The sequence below is a fragment of the Hylaeus volcanicus genome, chromosome 6 (genome assembly GCF_026283585.1).
Source record: "Hylaeus volcanicus isolate JK05 chromosome 6, UHH_iyHylVolc1.0_haploid, whole genome shotgun sequence".
In the NCBI taxonomy this organism is placed as follows: Eukaryota; Metazoa; Arthropoda; class Insecta; order Hymenoptera; family Colletidae; genus Hylaeus; species Hylaeus volcanicus.
In genome coordinates, this window is record NC_071981.1 from 14,282,218 (window position 1) to 14,305,202 (window position 22,985).

General features: G+C 43.0%; 3 protein-coding genes across 9 annotated transcripts in view; 2 read left to right on the forward strand and 1 right to left on the reverse strand.

Annotated features, from left to right (window-relative positions):
* Positions 1-55: 55 nt before the first annotated feature.
* Positions 56-4,400, forward strand: LOC128878242 (uncharacterized). Its single transcript, XM_054126288.1, has 4 exons — positions 56-697; positions 1,577-1,708; positions 1,792-1,943; positions 2,031-4,400. The coding sequence occupies exons 1-4, from the start codon at positions 626-628 to the stop codon at positions 2,155-2,157; spliced, it is 483 nt and encodes a 160-aa protein (XP_053982263.1). The 5' UTR covers positions 56-625; the 3' UTR covers positions 2,158-4,400.
* A 967-nt stretch (positions 4,401-5,367) lies between these two features.
* LOC128878037 (uncharacterized) lies at positions 5,368-7,899 on the forward strand. Of its 4 annotated transcripts, none has more exons than XM_054125827.1 (4): positions 5,368-5,639; positions 6,028-6,209; positions 6,780-6,864; positions 7,705-7,899. In XM_054125827.1, exons 2-4 carry the CDS (start codon positions 6,052-6,054, stop codon positions 7,897-7,899), a joined length of 438 nt encoding a protein of 145 aa, XP_053981802.1. In that variant the 5' UTR covers positions 5,368-5,639; positions 6,028-6,051. The 4 variants fall into 4 exon arrangements, with proteins under 4 accessions (XP_053981802.1, XP_053981803.1, XP_053981804.1 ...); XM_054125828.1 differs by having other exon boundaries at positions 6,052-6,209; XM_054125829.1 differs by having other exon boundaries at positions 5,368-5,579; positions 6,052-6,209.
* The window catches only part of LOC128878036 (uncharacterized), a 36,247-nt gene continuing 21,131 nt past the window's right edge, over positions 7,870-22,985 (reverse strand). Inside the window, exons 4-10 of one of the 4 annotated variants that reach the window (XM_054125822.1) lie at positions 22,178-22,508; positions 21,802-22,105; positions 21,431-21,718; positions 19,791-20,986; positions 18,929-19,327; positions 18,228-18,473; positions 7,870-18,124 (exon numbers count right to left, since the gene is read on the reverse strand). In XM_054125822.1, the coding sequence (XP_053981797.1) occupies positions 17,968-18,124; positions 18,228-18,473; positions 18,929-19,327; positions 19,791-20,986; positions 21,431-21,718; positions 21,802-22,105; positions 22,178-22,508 (2,921 nt within the window). In that variant the 3' untranslated portion in view covers positions 7,870-17,967. Of the gene's footprint in view, positions 18,147-18,213; positions 18,474-18,928; positions 19,328-19,790; positions 20,987-21,430; positions 21,719-21,801; positions 22,106-22,177; positions 22,509-22,985 lie in introns of all 4 variants that reach the window. The other 3 variants (XM_054125823.1, XM_054125824.1, XM_054125826.1) reach the window with 3 other exon arrangements.

Genomic DNA, 22,985 nt, shown 5'->3' on the forward strand with positions numbered 1-22,985 from the left:
GCGCTCTGATTGGTCAGTGTTTTCCGTTAATATCTCCTCAACGAAGCCTCGGACAACATTTTCGCTAAGGAAAAAGTTGTTTCAAATCACCTCCCGAACCACCCATTTCAAGGTGTTACAACATTTTTGGGACGCCCTGTATATTTGTCGCAAAGCGAACGATATACAGGGTGAAAGGTGCCATACTACTTTTCAGTTGCCCAAATACTCAGTCACGACTCTGTTCACCTGTCTCTACGTACGATAAACATCGCAACGGTGTACAAATCGGTTTTCGAAGCGCGCGGTTGGCCACGTTAACGAGGCCCACTGTCCCCACGAGCAATTAAAAAGAACGATCATTATTTTCGTACGGGGCGCGGCGCCGTTAACGATCTTCACGTTTTCTAAACGATTTAATTTGCACGGGGACGAATTAAATCGTTTCTTTCGACGGGCCAGCGATCATTTCACGTTTCTCTAATCGTCGACGGAAGGAAAAGCTCGACGTCCTTCGCTGGCGACGAGACTCGCGTAAATCGCTGTCCGTTGCGCTTGGGCTTTCAAACTTGGACGCGACACAATCAACGAAATTTCAACTCTGAGCACATGGCTGGTGTCGGTTGTTTAGGATGTATTGGCTGCGATGCTGGGCGCGTTTCTAGGACGAGACAGAGACCCTAATCAGATTTATTCCATGGCTAAAAACGCTTCCGAGGTTAGTACGCAATCGAACAAATTGTAAAGAAACGTCTTGTCCGGTCGACCTGCTCGACGTTTCGCCAGGGGAGACGATTGTAATTGTAACAGTGGCGCGTCAAAAGTTTGAACTTGGAGTCAAGATGGGTTCATAGACCATCTTGTTCTAAAATTTACTACAGTTCGATATAGTCCCGTATTAAAAAAGAAACTTTTGTCTTATTGTACCTATTTGAACTGTTTTATTATTTTTTTGATTAACAATAGGTATGCAGAGATTCCTATTGCCGAAGTAACGATTTAATAAGTGAAATCGATTTACTAAAATTAATTACGAGGCTCGAACAAAATTGAATTTGAATATATGCATTTTTGTATGGATAAAAGTCGTCATAAGAGGTTGGCTAAAAATATAAACGGTTCCTGTAAAACCTTGTCAGTTTTGGAATGGGCTAAACCGAGCGTGCTTCGCAAATCTAGTGTTAAATATATATAGTCATCACAAGACGTCTACATTTTATTTGCAACCTCAACACATGCGATCAGAAGCAATCCTCTTCGTAAATTGGAAGGGTGTACCCTTGAATAAACGAGACCCATATTGACTCCAAATGCAAACGCACAACTACGATGAATCAGTCACAAGTGGACACTTTTGTTCGTACTACGCTAGACTAAAGAAATTTGCACGCAAACGACTTGGCGAAGCGTCTAGGGTGTCGAGGTGAAATACTCTTACGCTTTCCCCTCGTAGAATGCTTCAATTCCATTCACTTTGCACTCGTTCGTTGCGAGAATCCTTCGATTCTCGTGCGAAAATTGTAAAAAATGTTCAAGGATCGAAGTTTAACGAGAGGTTATCACGTAAGCATTAAATAATTCGACTCTTCCTAAACAGTTCATTAACATAGTGGTGAATCTCCTGGATGCGTTGAAGACATCGTTCTCTCACCGTTCGTTGGCGGCTAGATCCATGGGAAAGCGAGACACAATCTCCGAGGCTGCAGTCACGACACTCACTATGCTGAAGGTACCACGCTCAGCGAAAGACAATCGGGACCCTTTCTCTGTGGATGGTAACTTACATTTGACTCGAATGGATTTTCTGTTCAGGGTTACGTGAGGTCGCTAAAGTCTTTTAACAACGTTGGACGCTCGGAGGATGAAGGTCAACGCGGTTGCGCCGAAAGAGCTCTTTGTGAAGCGAGTGCAGAGTGCGTTGCCAAAGCTCAAGGCACGTCGTCCGTCTTCTGTCAATTTGGATCGTAAGTTCTTTCTAATTCGTGTCCACGAATGCATCACCCATTGTAATTTTATCCACGATCGAATATTCACGTTTTCATTGTTTCCAGGTACGCGACCAGCTATCTGCTCCAGAGGCAGAGCGGCGTAGGCTTCGACGTTCTCTACGACGCGAGTCGACGCGGTCGCAACGGAGAGGATTGCAGGACCGTCTTCATGGACTGCAACGCCGTATGAGGAAGCCTCGTTCCGATTCGCTGACCACGATTTAGCACCGCGGGACCTGAACAACTCCGGATCAATTGCTCCGTAACTTCAACATGGAATTTCTAGCAATTCTTCTCTAGAACTTTCCTATTTCATTGAAAAGTCGACGCCTGAGTTGTTCAAGATCCCGAGGCCTAGATCGCACCCTAGAACGGCGAACATTAGCTTTAGACATAGACGTGGAACATGCGCAATGGACGTGTCTGAAACTAGACTGGCGGGAATCTTGGTGACACTTTTCTCGCAAGCTCTCGATCGACGTACTCGGTTCATCGAGCGACAGACTGACTCGGTTGTCTTCCAGAAACATAGCATTATTAATCGATCGATTTCGGCGGATCCTTTTGGGACAACAGAACGCTAAAATTTGCCAGGAATCCTTGGCGTACGATGGGAATTTTTCGGATTCTCCGCGGACGCTCGGGATTCGTGCATGAAAATGAAGTTCGCGAGAGAGGAGAGAAGAGTCCATGAACAAATGTCGCGCGCAGGCCTGACACGAACAGGCCTCGACGACGATCACGTTATTTATTTATATTTATTAAATTATATTAAACGTAGTGGTAGCGTTTATTCGGGGCTCAATTGGCTGCGATGCGAACGGGGATCGCAGCTTCGGCGTGATCTGGTGTTCCTTGGCGAGCACGTAGAATCTAAATTGGTGATAACTAGACTGCGCATCTTTATGCAAAATAATATCTCAGCAAACGTACCTACAAAAACTGAACTTAAAGAGGAATTTATTTTACCCTGGCAATATTATAATATGAACTTTACTTTCAATATTTTGTAATAACATTGCATACTGTACGCATTTTCTAATTTCACATTCAAATTTCCTATAAATGCATAAAAATCTGCAGTCTAATGATATGATGCGTATGGGTATCAAAATGTTTTTGATTTGACTGTATAAGAAGTATGACAGATTAAACTGAGAGATTAGTGGCTACTTGTACTCTCGAGAGTTGCTGCTCCTATTGGAACGTCTTCTGAAAGTCCTCTCTTGTTACGTTGCTCATCTAGTCTTCAATCTCCCCAACTGTGTAAAATCTCTGAACGTCGAGCTCTCTTTCTAGCGAAGACGAACAAATTACATATGGCCAAAATAGAAGAATGGGGAGTTGGCACAGTTGAGAAGATTCTCTAAGAGACGAGGATTATGCTGAAACAGGACTTTCAAAAATTGTTCTAACAACGGCAGACTTCCAAGAAGACTACTTTAAGGGAAACCACTGGAATCTCGAATTAATTTATCACTTACATTATAGCCAATTCAGAAACCTTTGGATATCCTTACGCATCGCTATACTGTTGCAATGTGCGTTATATTCGAGGCTAAATCCTGCGGACCCTAATTTCTTCGACTCGCGTTTCCTTACCAGTGAGCGACGAGCGCATCGCGCCAATCGGAGTCCACCTTCACGTATTTAATCCCTAGTTTCATCGCGGTCGCGAGACACATTTTTCATGAAAGGGGAGGAAGACGAGCTTAGTACTGCCGGAACTATCGAGGTTTGGTAATGTCGACGTGCCGTGGGCGAAGTTCGTTGTGCCTCTTTCAGATCAATCCTCTGACAGTGGTTCAACGAGGGTTGCCCTTGAATGACCCTCCCCCATATTCGTACGAGTTAACGCCTCAGGATATTATAATTCGTCCAGTCCCCCGTTCGAAATTGGCTACTGTATATAGAATACTATGTACACACAGGCCAACGGGTGGAGTTTCTTCGCAATAGGCAGGATATATTTAGATCGGTTAGCGTATCATCTTTGCAGTAAGTTGTATTTACGCGCGGTACGATTGTATTTAAATCAGGCTAATAAACGGTCTCGTTGACAATGAACTTGTGCATTTCTGTTCCTTTCTAATCCCCTTTCCGTCCATGAAAGAATATTTCGTACTTTGAAACAGTGCCGCATTGTGGAGAGCCTTCGCAACTTCCGTCTTAATACTTTTAGTAGGATAGAGTTCATTCTTTTGTAGAAGGGAAGCCTTGAAAAGAGTTTCTAGGGCGAACGATCTTCATCGCCTGAGCAATTAGTGGTTCCTTTGAAGGCTCTAGACATTGTGCATATGTCCGAGCATATGTATATTAGGTACAATGGTTACATCCTTTCTGGAATTGCATTAACGTTCAGCAGGAAATGTGATTCAAGAGCAACCATCATGAGAACCACTCGAGCTTGGAATCTAACAGGTTTGTATATTCCTATCTGATGTGACTAAAATAACAAGTGGACTACTTATCCCTGTATATCTGGTCTAAGTAAGGGTGACATCCCTCCTAGAATTGCATGATGTAACTCGAGAATGAACATCCTGAAAACCACTTGAGCTTGGAATCCAACAGGTTTGTATATCCTCATCTGATGTGACTAGAATAACAACAAGTGAATTAGTTATCTCTGCATATTGGGTCTAAGTGTGACATCCCTCCTGATATTGCATAATGTAACTCGAGAGCAAACATCCTGAAAACCACTCGAGCTTGGAATCTAACAGGTTTCTATATCCTCATCTGATGTGACTAGAATAACAAGTGGACTAGTTATCCCTGTATATTTGGTCTGAGGGTGATATTCCTCCTAGAATTGCATGATGTAACTCGAGAATGAACATCCTGAAAACCACTCGAACTTGGAATCTAACAGGTTTGTATATCCTCATCTGATGTGACTAGAATAACAAGTGGACTAGTTATCCCTGCATATTGGGTCTAAGTGTGACATCCCTCCTGATATTGCATAATGTAACTCGAGAGCAAACATCCTGAAAAGCACTCGAGCTTGGAATCTAACAGGTTTGTATATTCCTATCTGATGTGACTAGAATAACAAGTGGAGTTATCCCTGTATATTTGGTCTAAGTAAGGGTGACATCCCTCCTGGAATTGCATGATGTAACTCGAGAATGAACATCCTGAAAACTACTTGAGCTTGGAATCTAACAGGTTTCTACGTCCTCATAAATATCCGTTGATAGCCTTGGGGAAATTCTGAGTTATATTTTCAGATCAGGGAAGCAACAGTCTTGCAGCATTAACACCAACGTGAAAGCTAGTTACTGGAAGATTAGGTAACCAGTCACGGAACGCTGACAATCTAAGGAACAATGAAGAAAATTATCTTCGTCGCTAATCGCCGCACTTGGCGACGAAGACGTGTCGGCAACGTGTGTTTAATCGGTGCAAGTAGCGAAGAGACGCAGGGACCACGAAGGGATCCACGTTCTGTGACAAAAAGCACACGGAACTGACTCTATTCTAGGTGAAAACAGTCCAGCGTAGCGCGTCGTGGCGACAGTTAACGAAAAGGTTGCGAAACACGGGAGTTCTTCCAAATGTCGCGTGCTAGTTCAGCGATTCTTTCAAAGTGAATTTGTGAAACGTGCAAGTATTTAGTTCTGTATTTAATTGCAATTAGTCGAGATTAATTTATCAGCCATAAAGGTTAGTTGAGAAGAAGCCCTGTGTCAACATATCGTGTCCACCGCTTAGACTTCTTTCATTTGTTGTTGACCAAGTGCCACTTATAAAATCCGCTATTCGAATAATATTAACAAAAATTTCTTGTATCATCAGATACTTTTGAATAATGTCAAACATTTCTTTTTCACTTCATGCTGTATACTTTTCTCGAAAAAAGAATCGTATCATCTTTTTTCACAGGTTTGACGAGGGGGCCCCCCTTAAGATATCTTTTAATTATTTTTAAGTAACCAGAACCATGCACAATCAGCTAGACTGTTTCTATGGTTATTACATATATATCCTTTGATAGCCTTCTTTCTGTAATAAATAATAATAGTAATAGCATAAATATTAAATGTCTGATTAGAGCAGCTCACGATCGGTGTTGTAGATGACATTTAAGAACCTGATGAATCTTGGAAACCTTGCCAAAGATTCTTATCGTCCTCCCATCGACAGATACCACAGTGGCCCTAGTGGCTACCACCACAGTGGTTCCGGTGGTTATCATCACAGCGGTTCCGGTGGCTACCATCACGGCTCACGCGGGTAAATATAATGTGATTCTATATATATATATATTTTTATTACGTTTAGGTTTCGAATAATTATGACTTGAAATACGAAAATGAATGGGTATAACTTCCTGCTCAACGAGTAGACCGAGGATTTTATGCATTTATGATTCGACTGAATGTGATAAGTATATGCTAAACATAATCAAAAGATATATGTACAAAATATAAATATTGTTACATTAATATTATTAGAATAGATTTTATAGATATAGATTTTTTTAGATGTTATGTATATTTTTTGTATCTTTTCCTTTATGTTATACGTCATAAATGTATAAAATCCCTAATCCACCAATGAGCCTCTTCCTTTTGAGCTTCATCAAGGAAATTGATGATGTCGTTAACACTGAAAATAGAGTATTTAATGTTAATAATAAATATGAATAATATTATTAGCAGCATGATCTGTTGATAAAAGACATTCATATTATAAATAAAATAATAGCATTCATTCGTTACCAATAATAAATGTTAATATTTTGTATAGTAGCATTTATTGTTAGCAGTAAAAAATATAAATATTGTTGATGGATCGTTTCAGGAGCTACAAGGGCAAAGGTGGAAGCGGAGCCGCGCTTAGCGCATTGACTCTGCTCGCCTTCCTGTTCCTCATAAACGTCATGCAGGTAACTATCGCCGATTAATTCGAAACGTTTAAGCACGCGACACGGCTCCGTTCTCGCCAAGTGGGACACGAACCTTATTTACTCTCGTCCCTGAAGGAGGTCAGAGAAGACTCTGCTTTCCGTTAATTAGTTACGCTTGCTCGTGCCCAGTTGGAATACACGGTGAGCCGATTCAATGGGAACACCTATACATGTGCGATAAACGATAACATTACGTTCCGAGCAAAGCTATTCAAAGAAGCAAACATGATGATAGGAAATCTAACTTTCCTCGAGGTCGTACTCTTTTCATTTCAGGATCTTCTACGTCTCTTTTCAATAGAATTATATTAGTTCACTCTATATATTCGCGACACGGATTGTTATTCGATTAAAAAAATATAGAAATTATACAGCGATGGTACAATGAGTTTGTCTGAAACGTAGAAAAAGATCGTAGAAAGGAGAGGGTGATAACTAGACTGCGAATTTTATGCATTTATGATACAAACTAATATAACAAATACATGCTAAACATAACGAAAAGGCATGCGCATATATACAAAATGAAATAACAATTGTAGAATATATTCAACGTACGTTATGTACATTTCATGAATGTTTTCTGTATTATTCAACGTCATAAATGCATAAAATTCGCAGTCTAGTGATGATGATTTGTTTCACGTTGATTTAAACAATAGAATGAGTGGCACAAATTTGTAGGGCGACCTAATATATACCAGACTATTTGTAGAAAACGTTGGAGATACGAACACCTATATGTATTCTATTTTTCAATGAATCAATGAATCGCCGTTGCATTGCTGGCTGCACCATCTAATTGCTCTCTGCCTTCAGCAATCTCTGCAGGATAACAATTCGACGACGTCAACGATGGCGCCCACTGTGATACTGCGCGACGGTGACCACCCAGTAGCTCTGGATGCTAAGGAGGAGGATGACAAGAAGGGGGACGTGGCGAAGCGTGACGGCTCCTACAGGACACCAGCGAAATCCAAGATCGAAAGGCTTAACAATCAGTATATTAAATAAAACCAATTGGTACATGATGATTGATACACGATAGTAGTCGAAAAAAGGGTGGTGAAAGTTGCTTCGCATTCCCATTAACCATCCTATCCCGTGGGATCGCCGCTTTTACATCGTATTAAAAGAGACAGACCTAACCCATTTGCATCCGTAAGCGAAATAATCCGCACCAGGCCATTGTCTCCTATCACCAGACTGCGGATGTTCATGCAAATTCGTACTTACTTAGATGAAGAATCGAGACCAAAACGAAAGTATGTTGTACCTTCTAAACAGTGTAATATGTATTTTACCGTTGATATTTTACATATTTTTGCATTTGTGTCTCATAAATTTGTTCGCATTTCAACTTGTTATAAATACATAAAAATTCGCAGTCGAGCTATCACCAAATGCGGAATAATACTAATAAAATAATAAGAGAAACTTTTTCTTCTTCTTGCTGTCCTATTCTATTTAAAATGTCCACTAGGGCCACTATGGTATCTGTCGATGGGAGGATATGAGCATCTTTTTACCAAGGTTTCCAAAATTCACCAGGATCTAAAACGTTCTCTGAAACGCCGATAGCGAAAATAGCTCTAGCTGTACAAACGTATAATAATTTCAATTATTACACGTAATTTCTAAGTAAAATCAATGATAAACGAAAACTACCCGATACAACATCTTGGACGAATACGTCTAGTAGCGTATTCAGAGCTGTGATGCAAATGGGTTAAGACATAATATTTATTGAATCATTTTTTTCTTTAACAATTCCTTAAACGGATGTGCTTCGAAGTATCGTATATATAGCATACGTTGTTCTCTTAGTACACACTCTCCTTTCGCTTCGTCTTATATATATATATTTATTTTGTGTTCTCTTTTTAATGTAGTTACGTAATAGCTGTATAATTTCTTTGAGAATAAACATATATATATATACAGCGAAAAATCTTCATTTCTTTTATTTATTTACTTTTTTTTTTTAAATTTCTTTCGCGTTTAAACGTGTGTACAGACCGAATGCCACTTCCGGTGGTCAACACGGAAACTCAGCTGAAAGATTATTTAGAAGAATAGACTCTATAGGAATAATGAATGCTGCTCCTCAGAAAATAACAGGCTTAGAGCCGTCCACGAGACGAGGCTTCTCTACGAAATTCCTCTCTTACGATTTCTTTTGTCATGCTTCGCGTTTTTCGTTTCATTTTTCAGGTGATTTTCTTTCATTGACAAGTCAGCTGAAAAGTTCCGTCCACCTAACTTTTGTATATCTCAATTTCTATTTATCATTTCGCAACGTTGCAAATTTGCTACCAATCTGCACGTGAATTGATATTAGAAGTTGATCCTCAAGGGATGTAGGGACGTCAGCAATTTGTTGAGGCCCATTGGCCCACCTATAGCTCGGGTACCTCGGGGTTGCTAAGCCCGTACTGTAGCTATAATCAAACCACGAAGACTGTACAAGGAGTTCCAACTGTGTAGTGTAGAAGTGTTATCAAAATCCCGAGCTTTAAGTTATGAATATTTCTACCACTTACAACGCAAGTGTGCACAGATTACGATATATATGTCATATGTGTATGTATTATCATCATATTGTATATGATATATATATGTATATATATGTCCTATGTGTATGTATTATCATATATATATATGACATATATATATATATCGTAGTCCATGCGCCCTAGCGCCCCAAGTAGAGGAGATATTCATAACTTAAAGCTCGGGATTTTGCTAACAGTTTTCTAGTAACTTTCGTATGGAGTTGGATCTCCTCGTACAGTCTTCACGAATCAAACATAGCTAGAGCCCCTGAGGGCAAAACGATAGAGAGACAGATAGGGCATCGCGGTTTTCTTTCTCTTTCTAGTTGTAGTACGAAAGTCTGGCTATCCTATCTACAGGATGTTAATTAATATGTAGGCGCTTTTTTAGGATCAAACTTCACATGATTAGAAATCGAAAAGTCCTTTACCATTTTGCGATCCGAGAGTGCGAACGGAACTTTTCAGTAAACCTAATACATTCTACATATCAACAATGAATCGCCTCCCACCGTTTTGGCTCTTCCTTCCGTCTTTCCTCCGACCTTTCTTTTCGTGGCCACGAAGCGTCAATTTTACGTCGCTGTTACCTACAACGTACAACGATAAACAATTGCGTGTGGGATTCCTGGTTCCTCGACGAAGCCACGCGTCGGGAACTGTGCTCCAGGTGACAAGTTGGAAGATTCTTTTAAATCCGAATAATAAAAACAAAAAAGATGACCAACGATACGTCACAGTTCTCGACCCGCGAACGAGTCCCCATGGTTCGTTACAACATTCCTCGGCGTTCTAGAATCTACAGGAACACAATTACGAAATGATTGAGCCACCTGTCAAAACACAAACATTTTTATTCTCTCTCCACTTCACTCCCTCCCTCTCACACCGTTTCTCACAGCGTTTTCGCGATATGCACTCTCGGCTTTCTTGTTTATTTACACAACATTAGAAACATTTAAATATTCTTTAGACTCCTCTTAGCGATCGAGCGTTCTTAGAAAATAATCGTGGACGCTAGGGGAGGCTGGATGGGGCGGACAGGGAGGAATATTTTTACGAATTCGAGGAGTTTACTTTCGAAAACTGCTTCCCCCTTTTTTCCCTTCCTTTTGCCTTCGTCTGGGCGTCTAATCTCTCGACGAGGACCTTCTTCGGAGAATACAAGTATCGTCTGCGTCAGACAGACGATCTCCAGAAGTCACGTGTCCCGATTCCGCGCATTCGAATTTTTCCAACGTCCCGTAAAGAGACTGAGCTAAACACCAACGCCCAAGAAAAAAAACACAACTCATCGATATCACTCGATGAATCCCAATGAACCAGCTGCTGATCGCGCGGTTAGCACTTGGTGATTCCTTGATTTATCTCTGCACTAGCCTAGTAGGGTCTCTTTGCCCAAGGGGAAAATGATATGAAGAGGCGGAAGCAGAACAATTACTCAATTCCTAGACGCGTATGCACAGGGACGTCTTAACTGATCTAATTAAATTGACTTTGTTCAAGTATCGCAGATTACGAAAAAGAAAGAATCCGAAAAGCTGCGATCGAGAATTTTGTCGAAGGAACGTCGACATAGACAATGACAAATTTTAGGGATCAGTGTCGCCACAAATGTGTCTAATTTTGAATAATTTTGCATAACTTAAGACGGCACTGTATATGAGAGATACCGCGATGAACTCCTGTGCACCGACAGAAAATCGATAGTCTCGCGATCGCAAAAAATTGTAGACAGTACTTTCGTCCTCGCGATCCTTCGGTAATCTGAGCAACGATCGGCTTAAAGAGCAGAACTAAATAATTCCACCATTTCGAACACAGAATATAAATATACACGCAGCTGGCGCTGTCGCGAAAACGACGACGTTGACGAAACCCAACGTTCTTGAGCAGAAATCATTACGACGCGTTGCAAACTACGATCCACGCGAACTTCGAACGATCCAGGAACGCGGTTCTCGCTCCCCAAAGACTTCAATGGTTTACTCTTTTAAGGGAATTACATTTCCAGAGCACCGACGAAGCTAATTCCAACGATTGAGCCACGGATAGTCTCGCTGATTCGCGTTTTATCGGCAAACCTAATTAAACGAAGAAGCCACCTTGGACGCGTGACAATTGCAGCTGTATTAAATAATATTTTGTTTTAAATATTTGAATTAGTTGACTCAATTGTTTCAGAAAAAAATTATTGAATATACCTATGACTTCCACGCGTCCAGGAGGGCTTACCCTTTTAACCCGTGTAGGGGTTGAGGTCAGCCGTCGATTAACGGCGAGGGAGACGCGCGAAAGAGCCCTAAGCCTGACGGAATCGTCCACTGCACGCGATGAAGATTGCTCTTGACATTAATAAGACCATTACTTAATCACGAGGAGCCATGCCATTATCGTCGTTGGGAATTGCAACCATTATCGCTGGCCAATTACTCTAAGCCAGGCATGCCCAACTGTTCCCAGCAAGACACGACAGGAAGGGTTCATTCGAAGCAATGTGAATGCAGCGTTGTACGCTTGGCATATTGACTCTGTACACCAAGTGAAAGAACACGTGTCCACGCTGCAGTAATGCCTCATACAATTTTTTCACATTTTCCTTTCAAGAAATACCACCCATTTCCAACACGTTGATTTTGATCAAACTTGGTACATAGACAGAGATATTCATAGATATTCGTATTCAAGAGGTGAAAACTACCCTCGAAGTTGCAAATAAAATATTTCTAATATAACAAAAATAAGCGTATAAATATTTTTCGATGCTTTACCCTTGTACCAAGCTTTGATTAAGATCAGTGTGTTCATATTGGGTGACGTTCCTTGTTAGCAGAATGTGATGTAATAGTTCCTATTGTATCACTCTCGACCTCGATAACAACCCGCCAGTCTTTGAAGTACACCAAAAATTCACTTGCTCGAAAGTTTGCAAACACGTGACTTCACATTCACCCACGAGATCCGAAGCACTACTGCCCCGCGCCGCAGGCACGCGGAGCGTTGCTGGCGTAGTGGGGGAAGTCCCCTTCCCAGGCGCGCGATGCGCAAGGCTGATGCGCGTGAGATTCTCGATCGCTCCCGCCACTGGTTGTGAGATCTTTACCAGGATTTTTACTCAACGTATATTAAGCTGGCGTAGCCATTTCAAAAAGCCAATTCCAAATTAACACGATATTTTTTTGCTACTTATTTGTTAATTATTTGCCATAGAATTAATTTTTTTTGCTCCAGCCGTTTTCGAGAAACAATGGCTATGCTAGCGTAATGTTGAGCTAGCGTAGCCACTTATGTATCTCTGTACCTAACAGGGATATCAATTCCAAGCTTGCAGCATATTTTTTTGCTAATTATTTGCTCTTAATTCACCGAATATTAATTTTTTTTTGCTGCAGTCATTTCGGAGAAACGATGACCGCGCTAGGAGAGCGTTAATCTAGCATAACTAAGTGTCGCGACTACGTACTAATGTATCGATATCTTTGTTAGGTACGGAGCTGCGACACTTAGTTATGCTAGATTAACGCTGTCCTAGCGCGGTCATCGTTTCTCCGAAATGACTGCAGCAAAAAAAATTAATATTCGGTGAATTAAGAGCAAATAATTAGCAAAAAAATATGCTGCAAGAATGGAATCGATATCCCTGTTAGGTACAGAGATACATAAGTGGCTACGCTAGTTCAACATTACGCTAGCATAGCCATTGTTTCTCGAAAACGGCTGGAGCAAAAAAATTAATTCTATGGCAAATAATTAGCAAATAAATAGCAAAAAAATATCGTGTATATTTGACATTGGCCTTTTAAAATGGCTACGCCAGCTTAATATACGTTTTTACTCGCTCAATTTACGCACAAATGCAAACGAACAACGAGTACATGGTCAAGATTCTTGCACCAGGTGTACATATGAATGATTTGACAATTCTACCCGTTATATCACCCCCTTCATTTATACACTTGTACTAGGTTAAATCTCACATCGTGCATTCGGTATGCTACCTGTGTCTATATTTTTATAAGAATATTCCTAGCATCCCCTTAGTCTCGTCTCGACTTACAACAGTCGATCGGTGTAGGAAAGTGACCCGAGCCTTAGTGCAACACTTTCGTAAAACAGTATTTAGTCCACGGATACAAATTCACATAACGTTAACACGATTTTCAATTCGTACAAATTTACAATTCTAAAATATACTAGAATGAAAATATCTAGGAGTAACTAGAGTGTATATGCCGATGTTCTATCTGATATTTACAATGATACCGACGACTCGTATGAGTGAATAAAATCAAGCAAGTAACTTAGTGATCATGGTTGAATATACATATATATTATATATAAAATGCTGGGTTTAAAAATTTCGAACTGACAGTTTGGAAGCGTCCATTACATTACCTTTCGAATGCTTTTGTTTCATTGCATTCATTCTATGTTATTTACTTTACGAATGCGTTAGGAAATTCTAAAACACGTTGTGTTCATTCGTTACGTACTTCATCAATGGGATGTTACACGCGGAGGAGTGGCTTGTGTCCACAGAGCCGTGGCTTCGTGGACGTCGGCGATTACCTATCCCGATGTATCATGGCTTGCGCGAGCAACGCGTTGGGCATGCCTGCTCTAAACCGTGAAGCTAATTATCGTTACCCGTTTGCACAGCTAAATGAAAATTTTCCCTATCGATCGCCGAGCATCTGATAATTATACGATTACCTCTACTATCTTGTACTTTCTTCGATTCGACTTCCACAAAGCAGAATATTTCTCTTCAAAGGGAGGGTGTGGGAGGAAAAAGGTTGGAAATGTTTTGGAAACGAGTCGAAAAGCAAGTTTCTTGTTTCGCGTAGTCCTTTCTTTGCCACTCGAGGGTTTGCCGCCTGTATCATCGAAATCATAGAAATGAAACGATAATGATTCGAAACTGTTGGGCAACCGAGGTTCACCATTACGTTGAAAGACAATTCGGATAGCGATGTGGTGTCGCATCTACCTTTCAACGACGCGCAAAATAACAATGATTCTGATAATTCGTGGTCGTTTGATTCATTCTTGTACGCCTAAGCTCGCTAACTAACCGACACTTCCACGTTTCGTTTTTCGTCGTCCTCTAACGTTTGTCGAACGGTGGCTCGTTTCCGACAAAGACTGAGATGGTCCTCGGGAGAGAACAAAGAGAAATGCTAAATCGTTAGGAAAAAATGCGAATTCCATGGATATGAAGTGCACCACAGGGTGCTGTGAACACACCTCTCCACACATACACACACACACACGTGCACGTACTCATTTACACATTACCCTTACCGATAGAACAATCTATCTAGAAACGCGTGAACAATGTTTGCGAACAATCTGTTCCATACCGTTTGCATTCGTTTTTATCCACGTTCTCTCAATGATAATTCTTTGCTAGCCTTACACTTTCAACAGATACGGAAGCGATTCGATCGATATACTATATCGAGCTGGAAAGCAGATTAGCCACCGTTCACGTTCTCGTAGCCCCCCTATTGCCCCCTATATTCAATAATTCGTTTTACGCGTTGACACTGTTCGCTTCGCATCATTTTACTTTGTTTCTACGCGTGTATTTCTTTTCTTTGTTATTTAAATACGACCATTTCGAAAAATAATATGCTACAACGACGCGTAGAGAGGCGTGACTATCGCCATGCTGCCAATCCCTATTCCGATTCCTCCCGCTAGCCTTCTTTCCAGCTCGGTACAGTACTCGAAACATCGTCTCCTTTCCGTTTCTTTCTAACCGTTTATGTTACAGCCTGGCTGGAACGTCCGAGCGATGGTACACCGATATCAATCGCTCGGTTTCAACAATTTGATAAATTTCTCCTCGCTTTTGTATCCCTCTATACCGCGGCGGAAACACTTACAGACCTAGGTCTATCTACATGATATGAAGCGTCGACGATAGCGTTGGCCACGAGCCACCGTCCGCGATCGAAACCCGTGCGAAATCACATGATTACGTTCGCTATCGTAAGGAAGCATTTGGTCAACGTACGCATACCAACAGGCATGCTTTTGTCCGTTATAGGTAACGCGAGACTCTAAGTAACGAGGAAACGAACGGGGGTTCTCGTAGGAAGGTATGGTACGCCCTTAGAATAAAATCACGCGAGAATGCCGATATTCGACTATTACAAGGTATGTATTTACAAGTGTTTGATAGACGACTAGCGAAAAGGTAACGGACCGTCCGTGTCGTTCGCGTTTTCATGAAACTGTGGAAATCCTCTGGTACGAGTCACGAAAGAACGTTGCTCGATTACGATTGGATGTCGTCATTTTTCAGCTAACGAGGAAAATTCGGCAATTGGTATCCTAACGAATTCTTAAAAAAATCAATCTTTCATTTTTCAAAAATTTGGCTTTCACTTTAGGGAAAAGCTTTCTGTATGTTTGTTGTAGGGTTCCATGAGATCTACAATGAAAAGAAGTTTCAATCCAACATATTCGTTATTGAATGAGCTACGAATTTGTAAAGATTGGGCAACTTTTTGTACATTTTTCCGACCAAAAGTTCTAAAAAATAGACTCTTTGGAGAGTTTCATATTTTTTAAAAATTCTTCACCCAACGGCACGCAGTTTATCGTACTAATCATTCAAACCCATTTATCCCAGTGAGAGTTGTGACTTTTTCAAATTTTAGTCGAAAAATCTGGCTGAAATTTCTAGCATTAAATATATTCGAGCACTAAAACATTCATATGCTTTTCAAATCGAATTTCGTGGAAATGGCTGAAAAATGGCACGACCCAACGTTATCTCGTAAATTTTTTAGAGGGTCTTTAGAAGCTGCAGTTGCGAAGCTCCCTCCACTCGTGAAAATTATTTCGACTGTTCCGCTCATTCGTTACGTTGGTAATGACGGTTTTATTTTAATTAGTCGAGATTTCAGGAAAACACAAACGACTGCTTACCATTGCTGCCAACGATGAGAAAAGACGAGAAAAATTACAGATCTCGCGTGGCATACGTGACCTATACAGTGATCCCAGAAATGTTTCCCACTGCAGCGTCTGAAGCGCTAATAAAGTATTTAATACGTTCGTGAAACTGGTACCCTTCGTCACCTCAAAGAAAAATAGAATTACAAAAGAATTGGAACCACGCATCGTTTCCTACAGCTACGGTATTGCGCACTCAGGTGTGACCGACGCGTATGTACGAATGGGAAGCATACTTGGCATCACTGGATCCTATATGACACTCCTTTGTGCGAGCTGAACAACAAACAACTCCGTCTTCATCGATCCCTACTCCTTGGTATACTTGTCACACTTACATTCGTTTCTTTTTGTTTGATCATTATGCCGTAACAGAACATAAATTTTTTGGCATCTAGTTTATAAAAGAAAGAGGATAGAATGTAACCATCGGCTATACCACGTTGAAAGGACGAGCCACAGTGATCTGCTCGATCACCAAACTTGAAAGTGTGTATAGTCATCAGTGACGGATCTAGATATATTTCCGAGGACCTCGAGCTACTCTTTCCGTGTCATCCTTCTAAACACATTGTTCGCGAATACTGTATTTATTTATCAACCACATATATTTCCTATATTGTTACTTAGCATCGTTCAAAATCGTTAACGAAATCAACACAAAAGCGTTTACTTTGAATTTCAAATATTGGAACAACAACGCAAGACACTAGAAAGATACCATCAAAATTAGTAATTATTTCTATATTATCGAATAGATTTATAAGAGGACTCTAATAAAGAAGTCACTAATCATTTTTGTTTATACTTATTACCAGGTCTCAGGGGGGTCATCCTAAACCTTCCGCGAAGTTTAATCCTTAAACGGCGTCTTGAAACCTAAAATATTATTTAGGTTTTACCTCTCTAAAATGCAATGGATCAGTGCCCCTTTAAGACTTATGAGTCCACTGAAATTCTCTACCATCATTCGTCGCAGCGTGACGATGGTATACAGGGTGTTTCACCTAACTTGCGTCAAGTGTAGTATCTGTGAGCTATTATATCATGGTAGTAGGTTGTCATGAATATTTTTTTTTTCGTGAGGGAGATCTTCGAAAGACCTAAAACCTCCACGGTGTTCTGCTACGTGTGCAATGGAGGGAGTCTGGGGACACCAACGATACTACTTTCGATGCCTTTCCTCCAGGATGAAACGAATGCCCCATATACCGTCACATGGTCTCACTGATAAATTCTCAGTGATAACACGCGCTGCAGAGCACACAAATGACTTTACCTTTTCAATACCTCCCACACCGATGGACACCGTTTGCAGACTAAACTCCGTGAGCTTCGCATTAGACCCGCCACTGACGTACGCTCCCCAATACCGTCGGTACGAAACACTGCTTTAGAGAAAGAAAACATCGCGGGGCGCAAAGAAGAGCGGAGTTCGTTCGTTGTCCAGCAACACTGAACACCACTAGAGGGAGCAACGAGAATTCTGTGAGGGTAATTCGAACGAGGAGGAGAATCCGGTAAGGAGAATAAGGCGAGGAGGCGTGCCGTGAAACTATTATTGGTGCTGGATCTCGTCGGACTCGTCCTGCGACACGATGCTGGACCTGTTCGACCGGACGTCGAGGTCCATGCCGAACGGTTTCGACGAGGAGTCTGCGAGAAGGGTTTGCGTGCCCTCCTCGATGCTCAGGCTACACTCCAGCGAGCTGTCACTGAAAGTACAGAAACAGACTTCTACTCAACACTAGCGTCCTCGACGTTTGCCCTGTGAGACCGGTTCGGCTGTGATTGGCGATCGTACCCGGGTGCGTTTACCTGACGATGCTGGCACGATCCACGGAACCCGTACCCGGCACCGTGCAATTGTCACCGTTGCACGATCGCTCGCCGTTGCTGCTGCAAGAGGATGACGTTCTCGTCGTCGCGGCTGCCTCTCTCATCGTCGCCCTTCGCGACTCCTCGTGGCACTCGCACCTGTTGATCGCCGTAAGAGCATACGTGTATGCGGGGTGTTTTTGAAAGGTGGTTCGATAACTTTGCAGACTTGTAGTGCGCGCTAAACTGGATAAAAAATGCTTGGTCAACATACTGTAACGGCCAGAATAATAAGTGTGACGACGTCGTTACTGTATTCGCTGCAAATATTTATATGGTTCAGGCAGAGGCGTAAATAATGCGATACTTGTTTAAGTAATGCATTATTAGAAAAATAGTGTAGTATAAAACAAAATGGGTAATGGATGACCGTTCCAGTATCCATTACAAAAGTGATGTATACTGGATGACGTCTTGGTGGAGGAAGGCTGTGAACGTCAGTGACACAACTTCCAGTGCAGAACTAAAACGATCGGTTCGTGGATCTACGTTGCTCATGTTTCTTTTTCAATCGGTTAAGTACTACAAGACCACAAAGTTCGAACTGTTTTTCAAAGAACACCCCGTAGGAACCCTGCCGTCTGTCTACAGAGTCTCGACCGTTAGGCTGGTGCATGTAAAATGAGAAATGGTACCCGTACCTGCATTCTTCTGGTTGCACGTAGCTGTACCCGCCGGACTTCGGTTCGTCATCGGCCTTCGGGATGGTCTGGATCTTCTTCGGTGCTTTCCTCTTCTCCGGGATCTCCTCAAAGTTGATCCAGTTGGTTGGCCTGGCCGGGGCCCTCGGTGGCAGTGGCGGAGGACTCGGAGACTTCCCCGCGCCCTTTCGACCCCCGTCGGGCACTTTGCCCGCGAACTCCGAGAAGGTGTTCGCCGCGTGCTTCCGCGGGCTCTTCAGTTTTCGGCTGTCCTCGCGCGGCAGGGATATCTTCATCTTCTCGATGCGACGCTCGTCCAGGGACGTCTGCATCACGAACTCGTCGAGGAGGGTGGGATTTATGGGTGTCGTGGACCGCGGCCTCTCGGTGGGTATCGTTCTAGACATCGCAAACGAATCATCGTCGATTAGATCTATCGATTCACGGAGATGTCTAGTTTAGGGAATAATTGAGTGATCGAGGGTAAACGTTTCTTGACGATTGAGCACATCGAATTGATGAAACATTAATCTAATAAACAAACATTACATGATCAAACAAATTATTGCAATATTGTAACACTTATTGATCTGTGCATTTTCTAGATGCATCAAATGATCTATTCTTCTTTTTCTTTTAACCTCTTGAGAGATGAATTTTAAACGTATATTTTTTCACTCTGATTGTATACACACGAGCTAAAGTAGGTCACTCTAATTAACAAATTGAAATTAACTTTTTTTTAATGGAACCTTATCCTTATGCACAACAAGATAGCATTTGCTTAGACCAATTCATCGACCTGTCATACCATTGTCGTTTATTGTACTAAATATAATGAATTGCATTTCGAGTCAGTTACCTTACTTCCTGAAGTCGTTGTTTCACAGGCAGGATCGGCATAGCCACGCTTTTCTCTAAGGGTAAAGTCGTTGGTACGTAGGGAAGATCCTCCTCGAAGCTCTCCTCGTAGAACAGGCCCTTCCTCTCGTCGGGCAACTCCTGGGCGAGTTTCTCGACCTTGTTCCTGATGAACTCGATCTCGGAGTCCCTCTCCGACTCCGAGCTGTTGTGATCCAGATCGGAGATCACGCTAGGCGCTTTTGCGAGACCGTCCTCGGGCCTGAGCCCGTCGTCCAGTAACTCGGACTTCCTGATGTCTCGATTCTGAGCCTGTTCCTTGGTCTGCCTCTGTCGCTGTCCATCCTCGTCTATTCTCTCCGGTGGCTCTATCTGTTGCACTTCTTTGCTCTTCCTCTTCGGTTTCGTCACTTCCTTTTTCCCGATCGAATCTTTCGAGGAGCTGCTGGATACTCTGTGCTCCGGAGGCTTGCTGTCGAGAGACGACGAGGACGAAGGCCTGACGGAGCCCTCGGCTACCCTACCGTGACCACCGAGCTTCGAGTCCTTCGAGGAACTCTTCGAAATCTCCGATTCCTTCGACAGGCTTTGCGAGATCTGGCTGTCCCGCGAGTAGGCTCTGGAGGTGGTCTCGATCTGAGCCTCGGTTTTGATCTTCGACGGGACTGGGTGATGCTCGATCGAGACCTCCGTGACTATGCTCCCGGTGCAAGGCTCCGATTCGTATTCGTCTAGCAGCTTCGTCGGCGTTTCCAACGGGATCGAGACGCTCTCCGATGGCAGAGCCTCCTCGTAGTTCCTGTCGTCCGCGTGGAGGCTTATGAAGATGGAGTCGTCCTGGCGGCTCTCTTTGTCGGCGTTGAACCGGAACTCCACGTTACCGATGCTCTCCAGGGACGGATGCTCGCCAGAGTCGGCCAGATCGATGGTCCCGCTGGCGGCTGCGATCGCCTCGTCGTAGCTCTTCTTTCTTTCGCGTTTCTTGAACAGACTCAACGTCGACGAGAACACACCCTTGTTCTTCGAGTCCTTTTTCAAACTGGACGCTCTACTGCTGTCCGCGGAAACCCTCTCGCGGGACTTCGACCTGCTGCGCAAGCTCTCCGTGGTGTCCTTTATCTTCGAGGTCAGGCTACGCCGTGGTTTCGCGTTGGGCGACGGTGATTCTGGGCTTAACACACTGCTGTCTGTACGAGCCTTAAAAGTTGAACACGCGGACGGTCAGAACATGCAGTGTTTTCGCGATATTCTTCTCGATAAAGCTAGCGGAACGTCTACAAAGACAAAGCCAGGAGTCCGTGTGTGGACCAAACGCAACGGGCAAGCATGATTAAGTCACTACCAATCGCGTTAACGCGTTGAATGTCAGGGACACCGCTGACCAGTGAGACACACTGTGGCGGACATATAGATAATTCTTTTCATATTTATTAGATATATAACATCGACGATATCTGTGACTTATTATCATAATATTTCTTTTAAGCTACGAGTATAGCTATTATTCCTATTTGACTCATACACATATCCTCCACTGTACAATAGCAATTGTACTGTCCACTGTGGAATTTCTGACGCGCGAGATTCGCTTACATTCAGCGCGCTAAAGATCAGCAAGCATGGCATAGTGGAAATTCATACCTTGAACAGGGACGCGAAGCTGCTTTTTCGAGAAACGGAAGAGGGACTGGGCGTTCGAGAGCCCTCCAGGTCGCGCACTTTCTGATGCCTGGGCAATTTCGGGCTTCCGGTTACGCTGCTAGACGTTGGAGTGGTTTGCACTATCTCTTTGAAATTCTGCGTCTTCTTTCTCTTGTCGTTGAAGTCCAGACTCGCCGGCTTCTGAACCTCTTGTGTCAGAGATCTGACCCGTTCTTCCGGCGTCGTCGCTGAACTTTGCGCGTCCACTGGCTTCCTCAGAATAGGTACCTGAAAGTCGACAGTTTTAGGATATAATCCAAAGCCTCGACGACTCATCGAGAGGGAGCCTTGAGATCGAGAAGCAATTTTACCTCTATGTTAACCTTCTCCAAGAATCTCTTCGTGATCTCCACCTCTCTCTTGAAAATTTCCTTCCTCTCCTCGCGACCACGCCTCCGCGGCTTGTCCAGGGGATCAGGTTTCAGATTTCCGTCGACCATGGAGACTTTTATGCTCTCTGGAATCAGGGCTTTGGTGGTGTCCGCTTCCCGCTTCAGCAGAATCTTCTCCAGGTCGTCAGTCTCTGGCTTCGACGGCTCGATCAGGTTGTCAGCCAGGGTTGGCTTGCTCCCGCAGAACGACGTCTCCAGTAAACATTTGTGCGGACTCGGCGACCTGGCGGAGACGATCGTTAAAAGTCTGACTCCAATTTCCGTCGCGGTCGAAGCAAAAGATGCTCCACGTTACCTGGACGAAGTAGCCGAAACGACGGAGAGTTTCCCAGAGGCTCCAGAACCTTGGCTACCCACCGACGACAGTCTCGACGTCCTGCCACTGATGTTCAGCAGGACGATCTCGGAACAGTTGCTGTCCTTCCGCTCTCTGTCCAACTGCTTGCCACTGTAGTCCGACAGCGAGCCATCCTCCTTTCGTCTCTTGGCCAGCTTCTTCGACTCTCTTCTGAGATCTTGCTCGTGGATGGGATCTTGCAAGTCTAGCTCTTCCGTTGACGATCTCAGATCCTGAGCGTCCTCTTTGTAACCCAGAGTCAATTTGCACCCAGCTGGAGGTTCTCCGCCTGGAATTTTCACGAGAGCATACTTGACGTTTGCGCGGGACAATTTCTGGACTGCTAGATCTTTTATCGCGAAAAACTAACAGGTCTATACACTATATGTTATTAATAGTTCTGATAAATATAGATAGTAAGTAACTACAAGTAAAGTTGTCTACTTTACGATAAGGATTATTCGACGCTCTACGAACATCAAGTCTTTCTACTCAGTTTTATCAATCCTACCTAGGTGTAATAATTACACTACTACGTATAGTGTCTAGAAGGAAGACTATGTAAATTGAAATGATAACTCATGGATTAATTCGAGTGCAATTTTGCACATCTCTACTCCACGCAACAGTCGAAGTCCTACAATCTCCCACGCGCTTACTTTGCGCATCTACCTTGCGCACCACGCGACGAGAGTCTCCGTTGCCCACTATCACCATCCGTGCATCCGACGCAGCACGCTTCTCGCGGTAGGTGTACGTAACCCGA